The sequence below is a fragment of the Carassius carassius genome, chromosome 5 (genome assembly GCF_963082965.1).
Source record: "Carassius carassius chromosome 5, fCarCar2.1, whole genome shotgun sequence".
Lineage (NCBI taxonomy): Eukaryota > Metazoa > Chordata > Actinopteri > Cypriniformes > Cyprinidae > Carassius > Carassius carassius.
The window spans coordinates 14196051-14214713 of NC_081759.1; the positions used below are offsets into that span (position 1 = coordinate 14196051).

An 18663-nucleotide genomic window follows, 5' to 3' on the forward strand; every position below is an offset into this window, starting at 1 on the left:
AACCATGTAATTTCATGTATATGACTTTTGTTTATGCTTCATATTGTATGACAGTTTATCTTGCACAAACCAATAATCCTTCAGTTTGAGGTGAGTGCAGGAAACACATAACTAAATACAGGTACAACCAGAACAACCTGGTCTAACCCCTCCACCCAGCAAAGGTGTCTTTTTTTTTTCTTTTTTTTTGCAGCATGTGCCTAAAGAATAAAACCTGGTTATGTTTCTGAAATTACCCATTTCAGAGCAGCTTTCACAGACAGGGAACAGGTGAGATATCATAAACATGTTTTACTCTTGACGTCAGTAGCATATTTTAACAAAACTCTTTTGAGAACATTTGACACTGAGTCATTGACTTAAAAACATTAGTAATTGTGTTTCATTAGCACAACATAGAATTTGTGTATGTATTTGTTTGTTTGTTACTTGCCATAGCTTTTTCAGAAGTTTTAAAGGATGGCATTCTTCAAGAAGTTTATCAACAAAATTAGCGATGATGACAGCAGCAAGGTATAGAACATACAGTATATGATCAATGCTTTGAATATATTGAAGTACATCTCAACATTACTACTTAAATTAGTTATTAGTCCATGGTTTGCATTTAGTGAGTGTTGTAATATGTTTCATCACAGGGTTCTAAAAGTAGTGCTGTGGAGACTGCATACTTTGGAACAGTAAAGCCTGATCCAAACTTTAATGCCCAGAATGATGCTGAAAAATTGAAGAAAGCTATTGAGACCAAAGGTAAATACTTTGCTGTAAATATGGGTGTTTTACTCATTTTGAAATGCACATACCAGTGTTTTTTTATAAGGTTGAAGGAAACATATTAACCAGTGTAGAAATCAAGATTAATGTGACGTTAAAGACGTAAAATGCTCTCATGCTCCTGATAACAATGTTAGAAATAATGTAGGGATGCTGCTTTTTTTTTATGTGTTTTGGCAAAGTATGAAAAAGACATAGATATAAAGATATAATAAGTTATGTGTTTATTCAAGGGTTGTCATGTTTAGGACACACCCCTGCTTTCCTGGAATGCATTCCTAGAAGTCGAATTGCATTATGTAATAGCTGAAAAGCACAGGCTTACATAAAAAAACACATTTGTTTAAAAAAAATAATGGTGGGTTAATTTAAATGTTGCTTTAAAAAAAAGAGACAAGCAAATTGTTTTGTCCCATGCATGTTTCAGTATTAAATTAAATACATATCCCCCAATACACAGTAATAGTTGTACTTCTTTATGCACCTCGATTTATGTGCATGATGCAGTGGCTCATTTTAACCCACCAGAATTACTCTGTAGTTTGATCATAAAAAGCCTCACTTACAAATGTTTTCATTTCACGAAGGTGTGGATGAAGCCACTATTGTGGAGGTGCTTGCAAAGAGAAGCAATGCACAAAGACAACAGATCAAAGAAGCTTATCAGCAGAGTACAGGAAAAGTAAGCATTTTTACATCCAACAGTGTTTGTCTTTGGCCTATTTAAATGTGTAAAGATGGCCTGGCATGTAAATATGGCATTTGAGGCATAGATAGAGGATGTTCAGAAGTTGTCTATTCATAAAAGTGAGTTGCTAGCAGAAATTAGGAAGTCAAGAACATTAGTGACATCATGTACACTGCATTAAACATGGTCCAAGGAATTAAAAAATTATGATTTTTGATAGTTTATGAACTAAAGTATGACTGAAGTATTTTTGTGCCAATTCCAATCACAAATTTGGTTTTGTTCTAATGCATTAAAGAAAAAATATCTGACAGCTGCTCAACTTCGTGTGTGTGTGTGTGTTTGTATACTAGTGTATTGTACTATGTATTGTTTTTATTTTCTTTGTTTGATTTTTGTGCTTAGCCTCTGGCGGATGCGCTGAAAAAGGCTTTGAAGTCAGATTTTGAGAATGCGGTCCTGGCCTTGCTGATGACACCCCCTGAATATGATGCATTTGAAATGAAAAGAGCCATGAAGGTCTAATATTTTAACTTTTTTGTGTGTGTGTTATGTAGTATAGTGGAGTGTGTGTGTGTGTGTGTGTGTGTGTGTGTGTGTGTGTGTGTGTGTGTGTGTGTGTGTGTGTGTGTGTGTGTGTGTGTGTGTGTGTGTGTGTGTGTGTTGTGTGTGTGTGTGTGTGCGTTTTAAACCTTGACAGTTAATATTTAAATATTTCAAAATGTTAGACAGTTTACACAACCATCCAATAATTTATTTAAAGATTTAAACACTAAAAATGAATTTATAATTAGGGTCTTGGGACAAAAGAGTCTGTCTTAAGTGAAATTCTAGGGACCAGATCAAACAAGGAGATCACAGCGATGAAAACTTCTTTCAAAGAAGGTAACAACACAGATCCAAAAATATACATGTATACTCATGAATGCAGATGTGCGTGTAGCTGCTAAGCTCTTTTTGTTGTAAAGTCTATGGAGAGCTGCTGGATGAACAAATTAAAGGAGAAGTTAGTGGAGATATTGAGACGACCCTGCTTGCACTTTGCAAGGTACAAAAAAGTTATGCTGTTTAGTATATGTTTGTTACTCCATAAGAAAACTGAATAATTTATGTGTACTGAATATATTTCCTGTAACAGGCTACCAGGAGTGAAGAAAATAATATTGACGATGGGCTTGCAAAGAGTGATGCGAAGGTACTGTGGCAGATTCTACTCCATTACTGTAACAACTGAACTAAACAACACACAACTCATGTTATTAACTATTGTGTTTAAATAAGCTGATTTGTGTGGGTATAAACCATTTTCCAGAAACCTGTTTCAAATTTGGATTGGTTGGTAGGCAACTGGAAGTATACCATCCATTTTCTCCATGGACTGTATATGGTTCTGTAGAAGCTATCCACCTTATTCTTCAACGTGGAAGTAGCCTATGGTTAAGACTTCTGGTTCATTAGCCACTATAGGGGAATAACGAGAATAATAAAAACAAGAAGTAAACAGTAAAACTGTTTGCACTACAAACCAGTGTGTTCATAATTAAGATAATACATTAAAATAATATCAAGCAGCAAAAAAAGCTGTTTTGTATGGCCAAAAATAGCTGGACGCAGATGATCTTACTCCCGCTTTTATGTCAATGTCAATGTCACTTTTATTTATATAGCGCTTTAAACAAAATACATTGCGTCAAAGCAACTGAACAACATTCATTAGGAAAACAGTGTCAATAATGCAAAAATGATAGTTAAAGGCAGTTCATCATTGGATTCAGTTATGTCATCTCTGTTCAGTTAAATAGTGTCTGTGCATTTATTTGCAATCAAGTCAACGATATCGCTGTAGATGAAGTGTCCCCAACTAAGCAAGCCAGAGGCGACAGCGGCAAGGAACCGAAACTCCATCGGTGACAGAATGGAGAAAAAAACCTTGGGAGAAACCAGGCTCAGTTGGGGGGCCAGTTCTCCTCTGACCAGACGAAACCAGTAGTTCAATTCCAGGCTGCAGCAAAGTCAGATTGTGCAGAAGAATCATCTGTTTCCTGTGGTCTTGTCCTGGTGCTCCTCTGAGACAAGGTCTTTACAGGGGATCTGTATCTGGGGCTCTAGTTGTCCTGGTCTCCGCTGTCTTTCAGGGATGTAGAGGTCCTTTCTAGGTGCTTATCCAGCATCTGGTCTGGATACGTACTGGATCCGGGTGACTGCAGTGACCCTCTGATCTGGACACAGACTGGATCTGGTGGCCACGGTGACCTCGGAACAAGAGAGAAACAGACAAATATTAGCGTAGATGCCATTCTTCTAATGATGTAGCAAGTACATAGGTTGTTATGGGAAGTGTTTCCGGTTCCGGTTTACCTAATTAATGCAGCCTAAAAATCCTTTAACGGATTTGGATAATAAAAGCATATTAGTATGTTATGTGTATGCCAGGTTAAAGAGATGGGTCTTTAATCTAGATTTAAACTGCAAGAGTGTGTCTGCCTCCCGAACAATGTTAGGTAGGTTATTCCAGAGTTTGGGCGCCAAATAGGAAAAGGATCTGCCGCCTGCAGTTGATTTTGATATTCTAGGTATTATCAAATTGCCTGAGTTTTGAGAACGTAGCGGACGTAGAGGATTATAATGTAAAAGGAGCTCATTCAAATACTGAGGTGCTAAACCATTCAGGGCTTTATAAGTAATAAGCAATATTTTAAAATCTATGCGATGCTTGATAGGGAGCCAGTGCAGTGTTGACAGGACCGGGCTAATATGGTCATACTTCCTGGTTCTAGTAAGAACTCTTGCTGCTGCATTTTGGACTAGCTGTAGTTTGTTTACTAAGCGTGCAGAACAACCACCCAATAAAGCATTACAATAATCTAACCTTGAGGTCATAAATGCATGGATTAACATTTCTGCATTTGACATTGAGAGCATAGGCCGTAATTTAGATATATTTTTGAGATGGAAAAATGCAGTTTTACAAATGCTAGAAACGTGGCTTTCTAAGGAAAGATTGCGATCAAGTAGCACACCTAGGTTCCTAACTGATGACGAAGAATTGACAGAGCAACCATCAAGTCTTAGACAGTGTTCTAAGTTATTACAAGCAGAGTTTTTAGGTCCTATAATTAACACCTCTGTTTTTTCAGAATTTAGCAGTAAGAAATTACTCGTCATCCAGTTTTTTATATCGACTATGCAATCCATTAGTTTTTCAAATTGGTGTGTTTCACCGGGCTGCGAAGAAATATAGAGCTGAGTATCATCAGCATAACAGTGAAAGCTAACACCATGTTTCCTGATGATATCTCCCAAGGGTAACATATAAAGCGTGAAGAGTAGCGGCCCTAGTACTGAGCCTTGAGGTACTCCATACTGCACTTGTGATCGATAGGATACATCTTCATTCACTGCTACGAACTGATGGCGGTCATATAAGTACGATTTAAACCATGCTAATGCACTTCCACTGATGCCAACAAAGTATTCAAGTCTATGCAAAAGAATGTTGTGGTCAATTGTGTCAAACGCAGCACTAAGATCCAATAAAACTAATAGAGAGATACACCTACGATCAGCTTTTATGGGAAGAAAAGGGTGGATAAGTCAGTGTTGTTTGAAAAAGTGCAACAATATGGTTACAAATGTGATATTGCTTTTATACAACATTTATACACAAAAGTTAATATTGAGTAACTAACATTTTGGTTGGGTTTTACACCAAAAGTGCCACTGCATTCTATATGAGAGAGAGGCTAAATTCCTGCAGTAGTCTTATGGATAATCATAGCCTGAACCAGGATCAATTTGTTCTATTCATACAGGTAGGGTCTGGTTTATTTTATTTTATTTTATTTTATTTATTTTATGTTGTAAAGTGGGAGTCTTTATGACTGGGTGGTTGTTAAGATGTGGACAGTGAGGATTTTCTGGTTTACCAAATGCTTAACTTAGCAGCCATTTGGAAGGTTAGAAAACTTAATCAGGGCCAAAATTTAACAGTGATAGTAGAAGCTGTGACTTCATATATTTATTTTATTTTATTTTTTTAATTGGACCAGTGAGATGAGAGTGCATTTTGAAAAAATGGGGCCAAAAAACCTGAGGTACCCCAGTATTTAGATAATTAAGTCTTGATAGATTTGTCTCTGAGATAAGACTCAAGACAGCAAGGTCCAGTTAGTGTAATGCCGGTCCAAAGAGGATGGGCATGAGGATATAGGTCCAGTTGCACATGCTAGATATAAAAAAGTTGGATGTAAGCCCTATGCTGGGTTTAGCTATGTCCATCTTAACGTCCAGCTATGTTCAGCTTTCCAATAAATATTTACACCTATTGCACAAACTAAAACTATGACTAGGCACAAATACACCCAGCGTAGGCAATGCCCAACCACACCAACACATTGTACTGCAGTGATAGTTGAGAAATCATTCATGCAGCAATGCATACAACTACTAAATATAGCTGCAAGCAGCAATTAAGGGGCCAACCACAAAATATGTAAAATTAAGAGCTAAGGAGCTTTTTTTTATTTACTCAGTAAAGACCAGGGTTCTCCAGTCATGCTCCTGAAGAGCTAATTTCCTGCAGACTTAAATTCTAACCCTGCTTCAACATACCTGTCTGTAGTAGCCCTGAACACCTTGATTAGCTGGTCCAGGTGTGTTGGATTAGAGTTTAAGCTGAACTCTGCAGTATGATAGCTCTTCAGGAGCAGAGTTGGAGACTCCTGTTAAAGAAGTTTGTTTGTAGAGAATTTTACTTCAAAATTCAAAATGGCTAATGCCCAAAAAGGCCAACATAGGAATATTAAATACTGTTCGATACTGTATGCCGTTTCGAATCTAATAAGACCAATTATTTTTGCCAAACTGTTCAAACGTTTTAATCAGAATTCTATATATTTTGACCAGTGATGGGTGCTGTTCCAAAACTATGTACGTGCCCTCAGGTCATGCTTGTTACAACAAATACCAAGTTTAGTCAGAATCTGCTAAAGCATTGTGGCGATGTAGCACACAAACTTCATCAAATTCTTTAGTGCGCTTTACCAAAATGGTTTGGTTTATCAAAAAGCTTTTGAATACTTTTGACTAGAATGCTCTGAAGATGAACTGAGGCAATTTTGGAAAAAAAATGGACAAACTAGGATGAGCTGGAAAAAGTAGGTATTTAGAAAAATTCACAATTGCCTTGACATGTAGAAATAAAAATTTTGGTATGCATTCGACTCACCTTGAGCCAAGAAATCTGAGGAAATTTTGCTTCAATACCTCAAGGTTCACAAGTTATTAGCAAAAATATGAGTGCACATTTGGCCTATTGGTGGCGCTGAAGAGTTTGAGTTAAAGACTGTCTTCTATCTGTGTGCCAAGTTTAATAATTTTCCCACAAGCGGTTCTGCTGTATGGGCTGCCACAGACTCCCAGAGTGGAAGAAGAAGAATAAAAAACCAACTGATACAATAGGTGCCTAAGCACTTAGTTCTCCCCTAATAAAAAAGAATGAACTGCTCAAGACATAATAACAAGTAAAGTCACCGCACCATGATTTTATTGATCTGCGGTTGAAACACTGACTGAGGGATTACATTAGACATGATCCATTTCAGTAAGTTGTTCTGTTTGATACAGATGTGAAATATTATCTTGGTCTCTGCAAGCAAGATAATGCATGATACAGTTTTTATCTAATGATCCCAGATCTTATATAATAATCTACTACATAATTACATACAGCAATATATTTTGTGTAAGGTCATTTAGCACTGTCAGCAATGTGGTAGACTACACAGATCTTGATCATTGCTACAGTTCACGTCTGCAGTTATAATTAATTCACAAATTAATTCACTAAATACAAATCATGTGTGACCAAATCATGACTTTTTACTTTACACCTACCTTTGACTAGGTGTAAGATTTAGTCTCAAACACACAGCTATGCAAGATTGAAAGCACATTTTGCGTTCAGCCTAGTCTTACAACCAGGTGTACGTCCAGCTGGTGTATCCGGCCCCTGGTGACTTACAGTACCATTGCAAAGGCAGAATGCAGGTCTAGGTAAAAAGATGAACAGTGCTGTCTTTGGGACAGGAGGACAACACCATGTCTAGGTCTGTGGTGAAGTTGCCCAGTTTACATAAAGTATGTTGTGTGCGGTGCCTTATTGGTCCTCTTGTTTGGTGGACAGATCTTCACACAACCAGTATTTACAACATGAATGATGCATACTATAAAATGGAACACAGAAGTATGAATTATAGTTTGTAATAACAATATTTAAGGTTATGTACATGCCAGCATGCTGGTGTGCATGTAAATGCACTCACTGTCTGCTTTATACAGGCTCTGTTTGAGGCAGGAGAAAATCGGGTTGGTACAGTTTGCTCTGTCCTGATTGATGTCCTCACATCCAGGAGTGAAGCTCAGTTGTGCAAAAGTAAGTGGAGAAATACCTATGACAGAATACAAATGTTACATATACGATTATTTTTCACAGAGTTGACGTTATATTTTTAGAAACTAACAGTTTTATTAAAAATGTGCTTGCAGTTTTCCAGTTTTATGGGAAATACAGCAAGCAGGGTGTGGCCAAAGCGCTGGAGAGTGAGCTGCATGGAGACTTTGAAGACTGTGTGATGATCCTGGGTAAGGAAAGCCTTCATTTTAGTCTGTGTGTATGTGGGTGTGTGCGAGAGATTCTAGACATGTTAAAGGCTTCAGTGATCGAAAGACTATTCTCAGAAAAGCTGTTAGGAAGCTTGTTTTTCCAGCTCTGCGTGTCAAGGGTTGGTCCAGTCAGCATTATCACACAAACCTTTATCACACAAATATACAATAGCAACTAAATCAAGCAGTATGAAGTCTTCCATTTGTGTTTCAAACATTCAAACCTCACAACTTTCTTATTTTTCATGTTTAGTGAAGTCTGCTTGGAACAAACCTGCCCTCTTTGCAGAAAAGCTCTACCTGGCTATGAAGGTAAAGTTGCAAAAAAATATTATGGAATGTGTTTCATTACGCCCATGGAGTTGTGCACTGTGAGTGCTGCATATGCTTTTGATATTTTCAGTCTTTATTGTTTCTCATTGTTGCACAAATTTAACTGTAATGTGGGTTTCTAGGGGTTAGGAACCAATACTGATACACTGACTAGAATCATTGTGAGCCGTTCAGAAATTGACCTGCTGAAAATTATTCAAGAATATAAGAGGATGTATGGCAAAACCCTTCAGGAGGCCATTCTGGTGAGTTTTCATCATTTAAAATGCTCTAAACTACTAGCTGAAATAAAAAATGAGCCCATTTACTTCACATGCATTATGGATTGAAATGATCGCTTGATCCAATCAATTTCCAATGAATTCAAGTCAAGTTCACCTCTACATTTACCCCTTTTCTGATTTTACAGAAGGAAACGAGTGGAGATTATGAAAAGATTCTGCTGACTCTCTGTGGCACTCAGTAATCATCTCTTACATGTCTGAATTATGTGAAAAATATCTGCAGATTCATTACATGGTTATATTAATTACCCGTTATAACTCAATCTCCCTTAGTTGGCTTAAGAAAAAAACGTTTCATTTAAATATAGAAAAAGGTTAATTATGCCCTGTGAATGTTATAGTCAGTACAATATTGCTAGCTACAGCTTGGCATACTGTCGTAGTAGTAATTCAAGTGTTGCAGTTACATGGCAGCTATATAGCATTATTATTGTAATAAATTGCTATGTAAATTGTGGCAACATTTTACATTGTGATGAACATATTGGTTTCTTTAGCAAGTGACAGTATGTGAGAACTGTGAGCCCTGCTTGACCATATTTGTGTGTTTGTTCTCATAATCAAAGAGACAAATTCCACAACTAATAAATTATTTAAAACTGTAGTTTAAAGTATATGCTTATTGTTATTTCTAGTGAACAATATCATTTCATATGTAAGTTTGGTCACACTTTATTTTGGGGACCAATTATCTATATTAAATTACTAAATACGCCCTTTTCCTCCATAAACTCCTAATTTGCTGTTTATTAATAGTTAGTAAGGTAGTTTAGGTAAGGTAAAATTTATGATGAAGGATTGAGGGATTTAAAATATGCTCATGTAGAATACAACATTAATATGTGCTTATTAAGTACTAAAAACAGCCAAGATGCATGCTAATAAGCAACAATTGATAACTGATGCTAAAGTGTTAGTAAGTTTCAGTGTTAAGTTTTGTTTTGTTCTAGGTTTAGACTACAACTGGGGGAGAGTGCAGCAAATACATTAAATGACTGGTCAAGTCTTACAGACAGGTACAACCAGAACAGGCTGGTCTAACCCCTTTACCCAGCCCAACGTTTTATTCAGTGGGTGTGTATAAGGAATAAAAAGGCAGGTACTGTTCCCAAAATTACCTACTTCAGCTCTCACAGATTTTACAGATTATATAAATATATTTATTTTTATTTATTTATTTATTTTTTTGCCATCAAATGTTTCTTAAAAGAAAAGAACAACAAAGTATTACAGGGCATTTCAAAATCACAACAAAATGGTCAAAAGAAAATATGCGTAAATATACATATAAATACATAAATATATATACACATGCATATACAGATACATATAAATAAAATATACCATACATATACAATATACACATATGGAGAACAAATAATAATAAAGAGGAATTACTCAAGTTCAGGAGTTCGAATTAATGAATAAATACAACTTAAATCAGGTAAAGAAAAGAGAGTACATGAAGAAAGTACCTGGAACCTTCAGAACACATAGGGTACAGGTTGGGTTGGTTAATCTCCATTAAATGGAGCTTGTGAGGGGTTAAATATGTTCTATGTACAAAGTTGAAATGAATCTGCTGGTGGTCAGGATTACAAGAGACCTCCTTCATATTTATCCAAACATCCTCCTAAGTAAAATCTGGATACAAATTCGGGCAGTCACATCTCCACAGCATATCTAAAGGGAGTTTAGCATAAGAGGCCTCCAAAATAAAATAATATAATATGGACACCAAGCCTCTATTATTTCCTTGAGCAATAATAAATTTAATAAATTAATAAATAAATTAATAATATTAATAATAAATTTGCATAATAAATTTATGCAAAGGTTGTTGCCAAGGTACACCATAGGCTTTGAGAGCCAATCAGTAAAATAAAATTAAAATAAAAAAAATATTAAATATTAAAATAAAATAAAATATATATATAAAATTAAGAACAATTAGGAGGCTGGCAAATTAAATGAGTTTTCAATATCAAACCAGAATCATAATAAGCGTATTTCAAATGGCGAACACCCCTCCTACTCCAATCAGAAGGAGAAATGGGTCTGCAACCAATTGTCAGGCCTTTATTATTGAATATGGGAGACTATGCCACCTACAGGAGATCTTGCATCTAGATTTGACCTACCTCCAGGTGAGTTATATTTGTAAATGCATTTCCAATCCTGTCCATGAACTTCCATCCACTTGCCACCAGAGGCCGCCCTCCCATCATATTGACTCTCACACCATACAGACTGTTATACTGTACATCTCACTGGACTACATTCCCCATGCTACATTGCACTAATCACAAGCTCACCTCAAACCAATCACATACAGCTGCTACCAATTACACCCACTTTAAAGGTGCTCTAAGTGATGTCACACATTTTTTAGGCCAAAACATTTTTTGTCATATCCAGCAACCATCTCCTCACTATCCGCTTGCTGCTTGTCCCCTGAACACACTGTAAAAAAACGGGGTCTCTCTAGACACCACAGGCTCCACAAACAACAAGAAAAACAAACTGGGCTCATCCGCACCACAAAACATAAAAAACTGTTCCAGCCAATAACCGACAAGAAAGATTTGGGGGTGGGGTTTGGGGGGTTAGTGCACGGATGAGGAGGAGGGAGGGTCTAGCTAGCCTCCGTTTTGTTTGACAACAATTTGAACGTCAACAAGAAGTTACGACTCCCGGCATCGCTTAGAGCACCTTTAAGAATCAGTCCCAAACAACCATTCACTGCTGAGTATTCTTTAGTACTGTACATGTCACTGTTGGTTGATACTTTACGGAGCCTGTGTATTGATTTCCTGTTTCCTAGTCTAGACTAGTCCTGTCATAGTTTTGTTTTGCCTGTTTTCCAGTCCTTTGATTCTCGCCTGTGTATATTGGATTATCCGTTTGCCTGACCCTGTTTTGAATACTGTTTACCCCAGCCTGGTCTATTGCTCGTGTTTACAGATGACCCTTTCTGTCAAGCCCTCTGGATTAGGTTCACCGATCAATCACCCACACCTGGCCTAGGAATACTCTTTCTCTTGCCTCATTCATGTCTGTTTGCTGTTTATTGACCCATGCCTGTTTGTGAACACACCTTTGAATAAAGCTCTGCATATGGATCTGCACGCATCCTCTGTTCTTTCTGTAACACACTGCATGTCCTTGTCTGTAGCTTGCCCTCTTTAATATTGTCAACAATTCATGATCATTGTGACTCATAATGAAGTGATTGATGTTAATGGAGTTGATATGACAATTTGCAGTAGATTGATCTGCAAATTTTTTGCAATAACTTCTTTATTCGCTCTGTTCTTGATAACAGCGTTGAAGAATACTTACAAAGAAAGTAAAAAGAAAGATTAACACACACATTGAACATGTTCATTCTAAAAGCAGAGGTAAGCTGCTAACCTTTTTCTGTTGTACAGTCAACTGATAGGTGATGGAGGATAATATTAAAAAGTGACGTTAAAGGAGATCTCGAGACTACACTGTTTGCCCTTTGCAAGATACAAAAATGACACCATTTATGTTACACGGTAAGAATCAGTTATGTGAACATAGTTCAGTGACAATTTTGTTACAGAGCAAAAAATTGCATGTTATGTGCATTGCATGATGACAATGTTATTAGTTTGGCATGTGATATAGGGAAAAAAAGTTTACACAAAATAGCTTGAGCCACTTTGAAACTCTCCTGTTATTTTTATTTTATTATTATTATTATTTTATATGCTACGTTATGAACATAACATTTCAAACATACTGAAATACTTTATTCACGGAGTGAAGGCGGAGCGTGTTTCTGGTATCAGTGCGGCGGAGGGGAAGTTGTTGCTGCTCACAGACTCTGCTGCCAGTGAGAGAGACGTTTCACCCGACGAAATGAAGACGACCGCCGGAGCACAAGCACAGCACATCCGCCAAAAATCAACCTGCAGAAATGCTCGTTGATCGACTCGCCAAGCTTTACTTTTGTAGGTCGCATGGCAGTAAATAATTAGATATTATGACCATGCAGTCAATACAGACATTTAATAAAAACATTAAAACAAGCAGGGCTGTAAAATAAAACAATAAAAAACGTACGCCAGGTCTACACCGGACACGAGTGGAGCGATCCAACAAAAGACAACAGAACACAGTGATGGATACACTGGACACGATCCCCATCAGTGAACTGATGCTCATTCTGTTTATGATGAAATGTTCTGATACTGTGTTCAGATGATTTGACACTATAGTGGGATGTCATCAAGTTTAGACACACTTTTCGCTGTGGGGCACGGATGACAACTCTCGTGTCTGGTGTAGACACACAGAAAGTGTCTGCTCTATTTACAAATAAGTTCTATAAGAAAAAAAAAACTAAACCAGTGGCATAAAGAGATGGAAATATAAACTAGAAAATATATTAACAGGTCCTCCGTCCATGACACTGACTCACTGAGGAGCTGCAGTTTTAATCTTAACAGCTCTTAAAGCTGAGTTCATGGTTAGATGCATGATGGGCTAGTATTAAATAAATAAATAGATAAATAAATAAATAAAAATAGTTCTTAAGAGTTTCAAATATTTAATCGTGCAGGTTTAATTTTATTAGTTTCTAGTTTTAGGCAAATTAGGCCTAAATAATGGGAACGAAATTATACAGTGCTTCAAGTTTAAACATGCAACAATTTCTTAATCAGTTTACAGACAAATGTCTTTTTTCCAATAAGTTATGTCAAAATAAAGGACAGGTAACGAATAACAAAATTGCATGTTGTTTTATTAAAGGAAAAAAATATATTTATATTTAAAATATAAATTTTAATATAAGCATTATATATGAAAATATTGACATTTTGCATATAAATCCATGGAGCCTACCCCCCTAAAATAGGTTACCACTTTTAATGCTCCGATGCAAAGTAAACCACAATTTCTTTTGAATAATATAACGCATAATTAATATAATATAAATAATACTGCACACCTTTTAAATGTGTCAAATCTAAAATATGGTTTAATACCATGTAGCTTAGAGAATATAAGCACAGACTCAGGCACAGGCTTGACATTTATTCTGCTTGAATTTGTTCTAAGAAATGCACATAACTTCATAAATACCAAACTTTCATCTGTGAATATTAAATATTAAATATATTAAATATTTAAACTATAGTGTTTTTCTCTTTCATTTTCCGTGACTGAAGCAGTCAAATGTAACACATCAGCGAGGCAAAACTGACGTCTATTTGCGAAAATGTGCTTTGATGTGCTTGTTTGATAACTTATGGTTAAAGCACCACTCAGCGGTCAAAAGCTGCAAATGCACTTTACAGACACCGCGGCGGTGGTACCCGCGGCGGTAAAAAGGGCCTTTTGAATGTCTACTTACTGTATTACTGTGTATAATAACTTTAGGTTACCAGGAATGAAGACTGTCACATTGATGATGGTGTCCCTAAGAGTGATGCAAAGGTAAAGATTCTCTACTTACACTACTATGGCAAATGAAATATGTTATCTGGTCACTATTGCAAAATAAATCTCGACCCTGACATTTTTAGGCTTACCAACTTGTTATTCTTAAGATCAGCGTTTCCATCTTCATGTTTTAACTCAGGTTTTCAGTCATCTATCATCAATTTTACTTTCGCCATATGCAAATAATACTGAAGTTGAGAAATAGTACTGCTTAGCTGTTCTAAACTGTGTCTGTAAGAAAATCAAGAAAACACATAAATTGACTTCCGCTTTTGACACGGTAGATCACAGTATACTGATCAAACGGCTTCACAATGAGATGGGACTATCTGGATCTGTCCTCCAGTGGTTCTCTTCCTATATTCATGACAGAGCCTTTAATGTCGCTATAAACAATGTACAGTCAGATGTGACCAATTTGACCTGTGGAGTGGCACAAGGGTCAGTTTTGGGCCCTATTTTGTTTTTACTGTACATTTTGCCACTTGGTCATATTATGGGTTTTTTTTAAGGATGTTTCGTATCATCTCTATGCTGACGATGCCCAGTTGTACTGTTCTTTCAATGATGCTGAGTTCCATCGTTTATCACTGTTTTTAGAGTGTGTGTCCTCCATCAAAGACTGGCTGGCCTCTAACTTTCTGCAGATAAATGCAAGTAAAACTGAAACACTGATCTTTGCTCCAGACCATAAGATCCCGCTGATCAAACAGCACCTTGGCTCTCTTGGCTCCTCTGTTAAATCCAGCCTCAGAAACCTGGGGGTTGTGTTTGACCAGGCCATGTCTTTGGAGATACACTCAAACAGCTTGTCCGAAACTGCTTTTATCACCTTAGGAATATCTCTAAAATACGCAAAATGTTGTCAAAGAAGGATCTGGAAATTATTATTCATGCTTTTATATCAACTAGACTTGATTATTGCAACTCTGTTTTTACCTTCTTGAATAAGTCAGCCTTGAACAAACTGCAAATGGTTCAAAATTCTGCTGCTAGACTTCTAACTGGTGCCCCCAGAAGGTCTCATATCACTCCCGTTTTATTAGCTCTCCATTGGCTCCCTGTAAAATTCAGGATTGATTTTAAGATTTTAGTGTTGACTTTTAGGGCATTAAACAGTCAGGCCCCACAGTACATCAAGGATCTTTTGACCCCATACTCCTCAAGCCGCACTCTTCGGTCCTCTGGCCAGAACCTGCTTATGGTCCCAAAAACTCGCTATAAGACCCGAGGGGACCTGTCTTTTCAGTCTGTTGCCCCCAGACTGTGGAATGCCCTGCCCCTGTCTCTGCGTCTGGCAGACTCTGTTGACGCTTTTAAAAAAGATTTGAAGACTTTTTTATTTAAGAAAGCTTTTGGTTGATGGGTTTTTTCACTAGTGTCACTTTGATTTGACTTATGTATATACATTTTTATTGCTTTGTTCTACTTTTCTTGTGTACAGCACTTTGTGATTTTATCTGTGAAAAGCGCTTTAGAAATAAACTTTACTTACTTACTTACTTACTAATAACAGCAAACTTGTAAATAGCATGGGTATGTTGCCATGGACAGTGGTCCATTATAAAGTTTTGTAGTCAAAAAAGTATCTGAACACTGAATGCTTGAAGCAACATAAACAATTTTTGCACAAAGCCATATAATAAGCATTATAAATGAAAACTAATGTAATGACTTTTTCTGATTTTGCTATGTTGTTCTTTTAGTCTCTTTTTGAAGCAGGAGAGAATAGGATTGGCGCTGTTTGCTCTTTTTTCTGACTGATTTCCTCACAAACAGGAGTGAAGCACAGTTGTGCAAAAGTAAATGGAGGAATCAGATTCCTCTTCAGAGATAGTTGCCATTTTGGAGTATAGAACTGACAGTGTTGTTTAAAATGTATAGTTTTACAATATTATGGCCCCCTGAGCAAATATGGTTTTGCCAAAGATATTGAGGGTGACTGATGGCCTCCTGATGACCCTGGGTAAATATATAAGACATCATTTTAGTCTTTGTATCTGTGTGGGTTTCTCATTTTAAATGCTTCAGTGGCCATTTGAATAAAGGCAGTTCTATAAAAACTTGCTCAAGAGGCAGACCTGTTTTTCCATATATACATGTTAAGGGTGGTTTCGTTCTCACACACAAAAATTTAGATTAGGTACAAATATCCAAGATAAACAAAATTTATATTAAAAAAATGGAATGTTGTTCAAATTCACCCTTTAGTTATTCTTTATAATTACAATGAATAATAATAGAATAAGAATTATGGGGAGGCCCACACATGGCATGCATGAAAAAAAATAGGCTAAATCGTGTGCACAATTTACTATTTCGTTCCCTCGATTTATAAATTTTGCCCACAATTTACTCATTTATTTCCTCGATTTGCTAAATCGTGCACACGATTTATAAATTGAGAGAACGAATTAGTAAACGGTATGAACGATTTAGCAAATCGAGGGAATAAAATAGTAATCGTGTAAAGGGGTGTATTCATGACCCGTGTAAACACCCAATCTCCTCGGGTGTGTCTCTTCAGGAGCGTTTCATTAAAACTCTTTGTGCGACTCATTGAGTAATAGTTTTTCTTTGAAGGTAGAAAGAGTGTTTCGAGATACTTTAAGTGTTAAGTGTTTCAAGATACTTTAAAAAAACATTATTAATTGGTTGAAAACATCTGCATATCTATATTTGTGCAAACAAGCTGAATGATTCTCAAAGTATTGTGACATTTGAATGTAGACTGTAACTGAAAACATACAGTTGTTACCATAAGGAGCTCCTTCTTACTGATCTGAACACATATTTTGGTGGAACCCAATGCATTGAGGTTTATTCTTGAAATGTATTCATTTCGGAAATGAATGTAAACAAAACAAGTAAATTCAGAAACACATTTTTTTTGATTACCTCAAGGTAATCATATTCATACACAATGAAGACATCAACAATTAAATAAATGTAAAACCAAATATAATAATAGATATTAATAAAAATAAAGGAAAAAAATTATGCTAAAAAGTATGCTGCAAGATAATCATTTTTAAAAGCACATTGATTATGATCTATCCAATGTTGTTTAGTATAATACTAATATTAATGAATGGGCATTAGGCCTATTATAAAGTGGCCCCAGTGTTTCTTGTTTGCTGTACAAGCACACAGTGCACCTGTAGAAACTGATAGGACTGTAATTGGAGAAGATGTGCCACAGGCAACAGATGCAGCGGCGCCATCACAGTGGAGAAGCGCTCACACAGTCAAACTAGGTCCTTTAGGAACTTTTATTTCTATTTTATTTTTACAATTTGACAGTCCAAGCCACCTTTTAATGAGAACTTTTCAATGAAGAGCTTTTAGACCAATATTACTGCATGAAGCAGAGAGCATAACCATCTGAAGATGTTTCCTACAGCACTTTTTCCATATGCTTTTTTACTTGGGATTGGACTACAATTTGTCCAGACAAGAATCTACACAAACCGCTGGGCAATTAAAATAACTGGAGGTCCTGATGCTGCTGATCTTATTGCAGGAAAGTACGGATTTGTGAACATAGGCCAGGTAAGTCCTTTGCAGAAATGTATTGCCATTTAAGTATGTTTCGCTTGGTAACATCTGATAAAATCTGTCTCACTTTGTACAATATAAACTGGGTATTATCTACATTTTTTAACTTTGAATTTATTATTTAAAATGTGTGTTTTCCTCATTGAAATACTTACTATGTACTGTACCTCAAAGGCACATCTCCTGTTTTTTTTTTTTTTGTTGTTGTATTTTTTTTTGTATGATCCCAAAATTGTAACTGGCAACTATTGATTATGATACAGTGATGGTCACAGTTGGTAATGCCATGGTACTTTGAAAAGCATTACATTTTCAAATCATTTTCAAACCCCTTTAATGAACAGGTTCAAAATGTGGCTGCCAGAGTCCTGACGGGAGTTTGAAAGTGTGAGCATATCACTCCTGTCCTGCAGCCATTGCATTGGTTACCTGTGCGCTTCAGGATTAATTTTAAAGTGCTTTTATTGGTTTTTAAGTCTTTAAATGGTTTAGCACCTTCTTACCTCTCGGACCTGTTGATAGTCCACCAACCTGCAAGAGCTCTCAGGTTTGCCAACTTAAGGCTCTTAGTGGTTCCTAGATCCAGACTCAAGTCTAGGGGTGAGAGAGAATTCACCGTAGTTACTCTGAGACTTTGTAATAGTCTTCCTACAGAAATCAGAACTGCCCCTTCACTATCCATTTTTAAATCCAGGTTAAAAACATTTTTATTTGATCTGGCTTATTATTCATGATTTGCATTGCTCTGCCCTGTGTCTTGCAGTTTTATTTATTAACCTTGTCTTTGTTTTTAATTCTGTTTGTGGCTGGTTACTTTGTACGGCACACTGGTCAACAGTAGTTGTGCTTTATAAATAAATAGAAAATTGACATTTTATTCAAGTCAAG

At 36.5% G+C, this 18663-nt stretch overlaps 2 protein-coding genes across 2 annotated transcripts in view; both read left to right on the plus strand.

Moving 5' to 3' along the window:
• Window positions 1-234: 234 nt before the first annotated feature.
• Window positions 235-9344, plus strand: LOC132140812 (annexin A1-like). The gene is made up of 12 exons (XM_059549811.1): window positions 235-513; window positions 639-750; window positions 1362-1456; window positions 1868-1981; window positions 2257-2347; window positions 2431-2510; window positions 2601-2657; window positions 7802-7895; window positions 8009-8104; window positions 8379-8437; window positions 8581-8703; window positions 8868-9344. The coding sequence occupies exons 1-12, from the start codon at window positions 460-462 to the stop codon at window positions 8922-8924; spliced, it is 1032 nt and encodes a 343-aa protein (XP_059405794.1). The 5' UTR covers window positions 235-459; the 3' UTR covers window positions 8925-9344.
• Window positions 9345-17457: 8113 nt separating this feature from the next.
• The window catches only part of pcsk5a (proprotein convertase subtilisin/kexin type 5a), a 37946-nt gene continuing 36740 nt past the window's right edge, over window positions 17458-18663 (plus strand). The window contains exon 1 of the mRNA XM_059549813.1: window positions 17458-17769. Coding sequence (XP_059405796.1) covers window positions 17608-17769 — 162 coding nt within the window. The 5' untranslated portion in view covers window positions 17458-17607. The remainder of the gene's footprint in view (window positions 17770-18663) is intronic.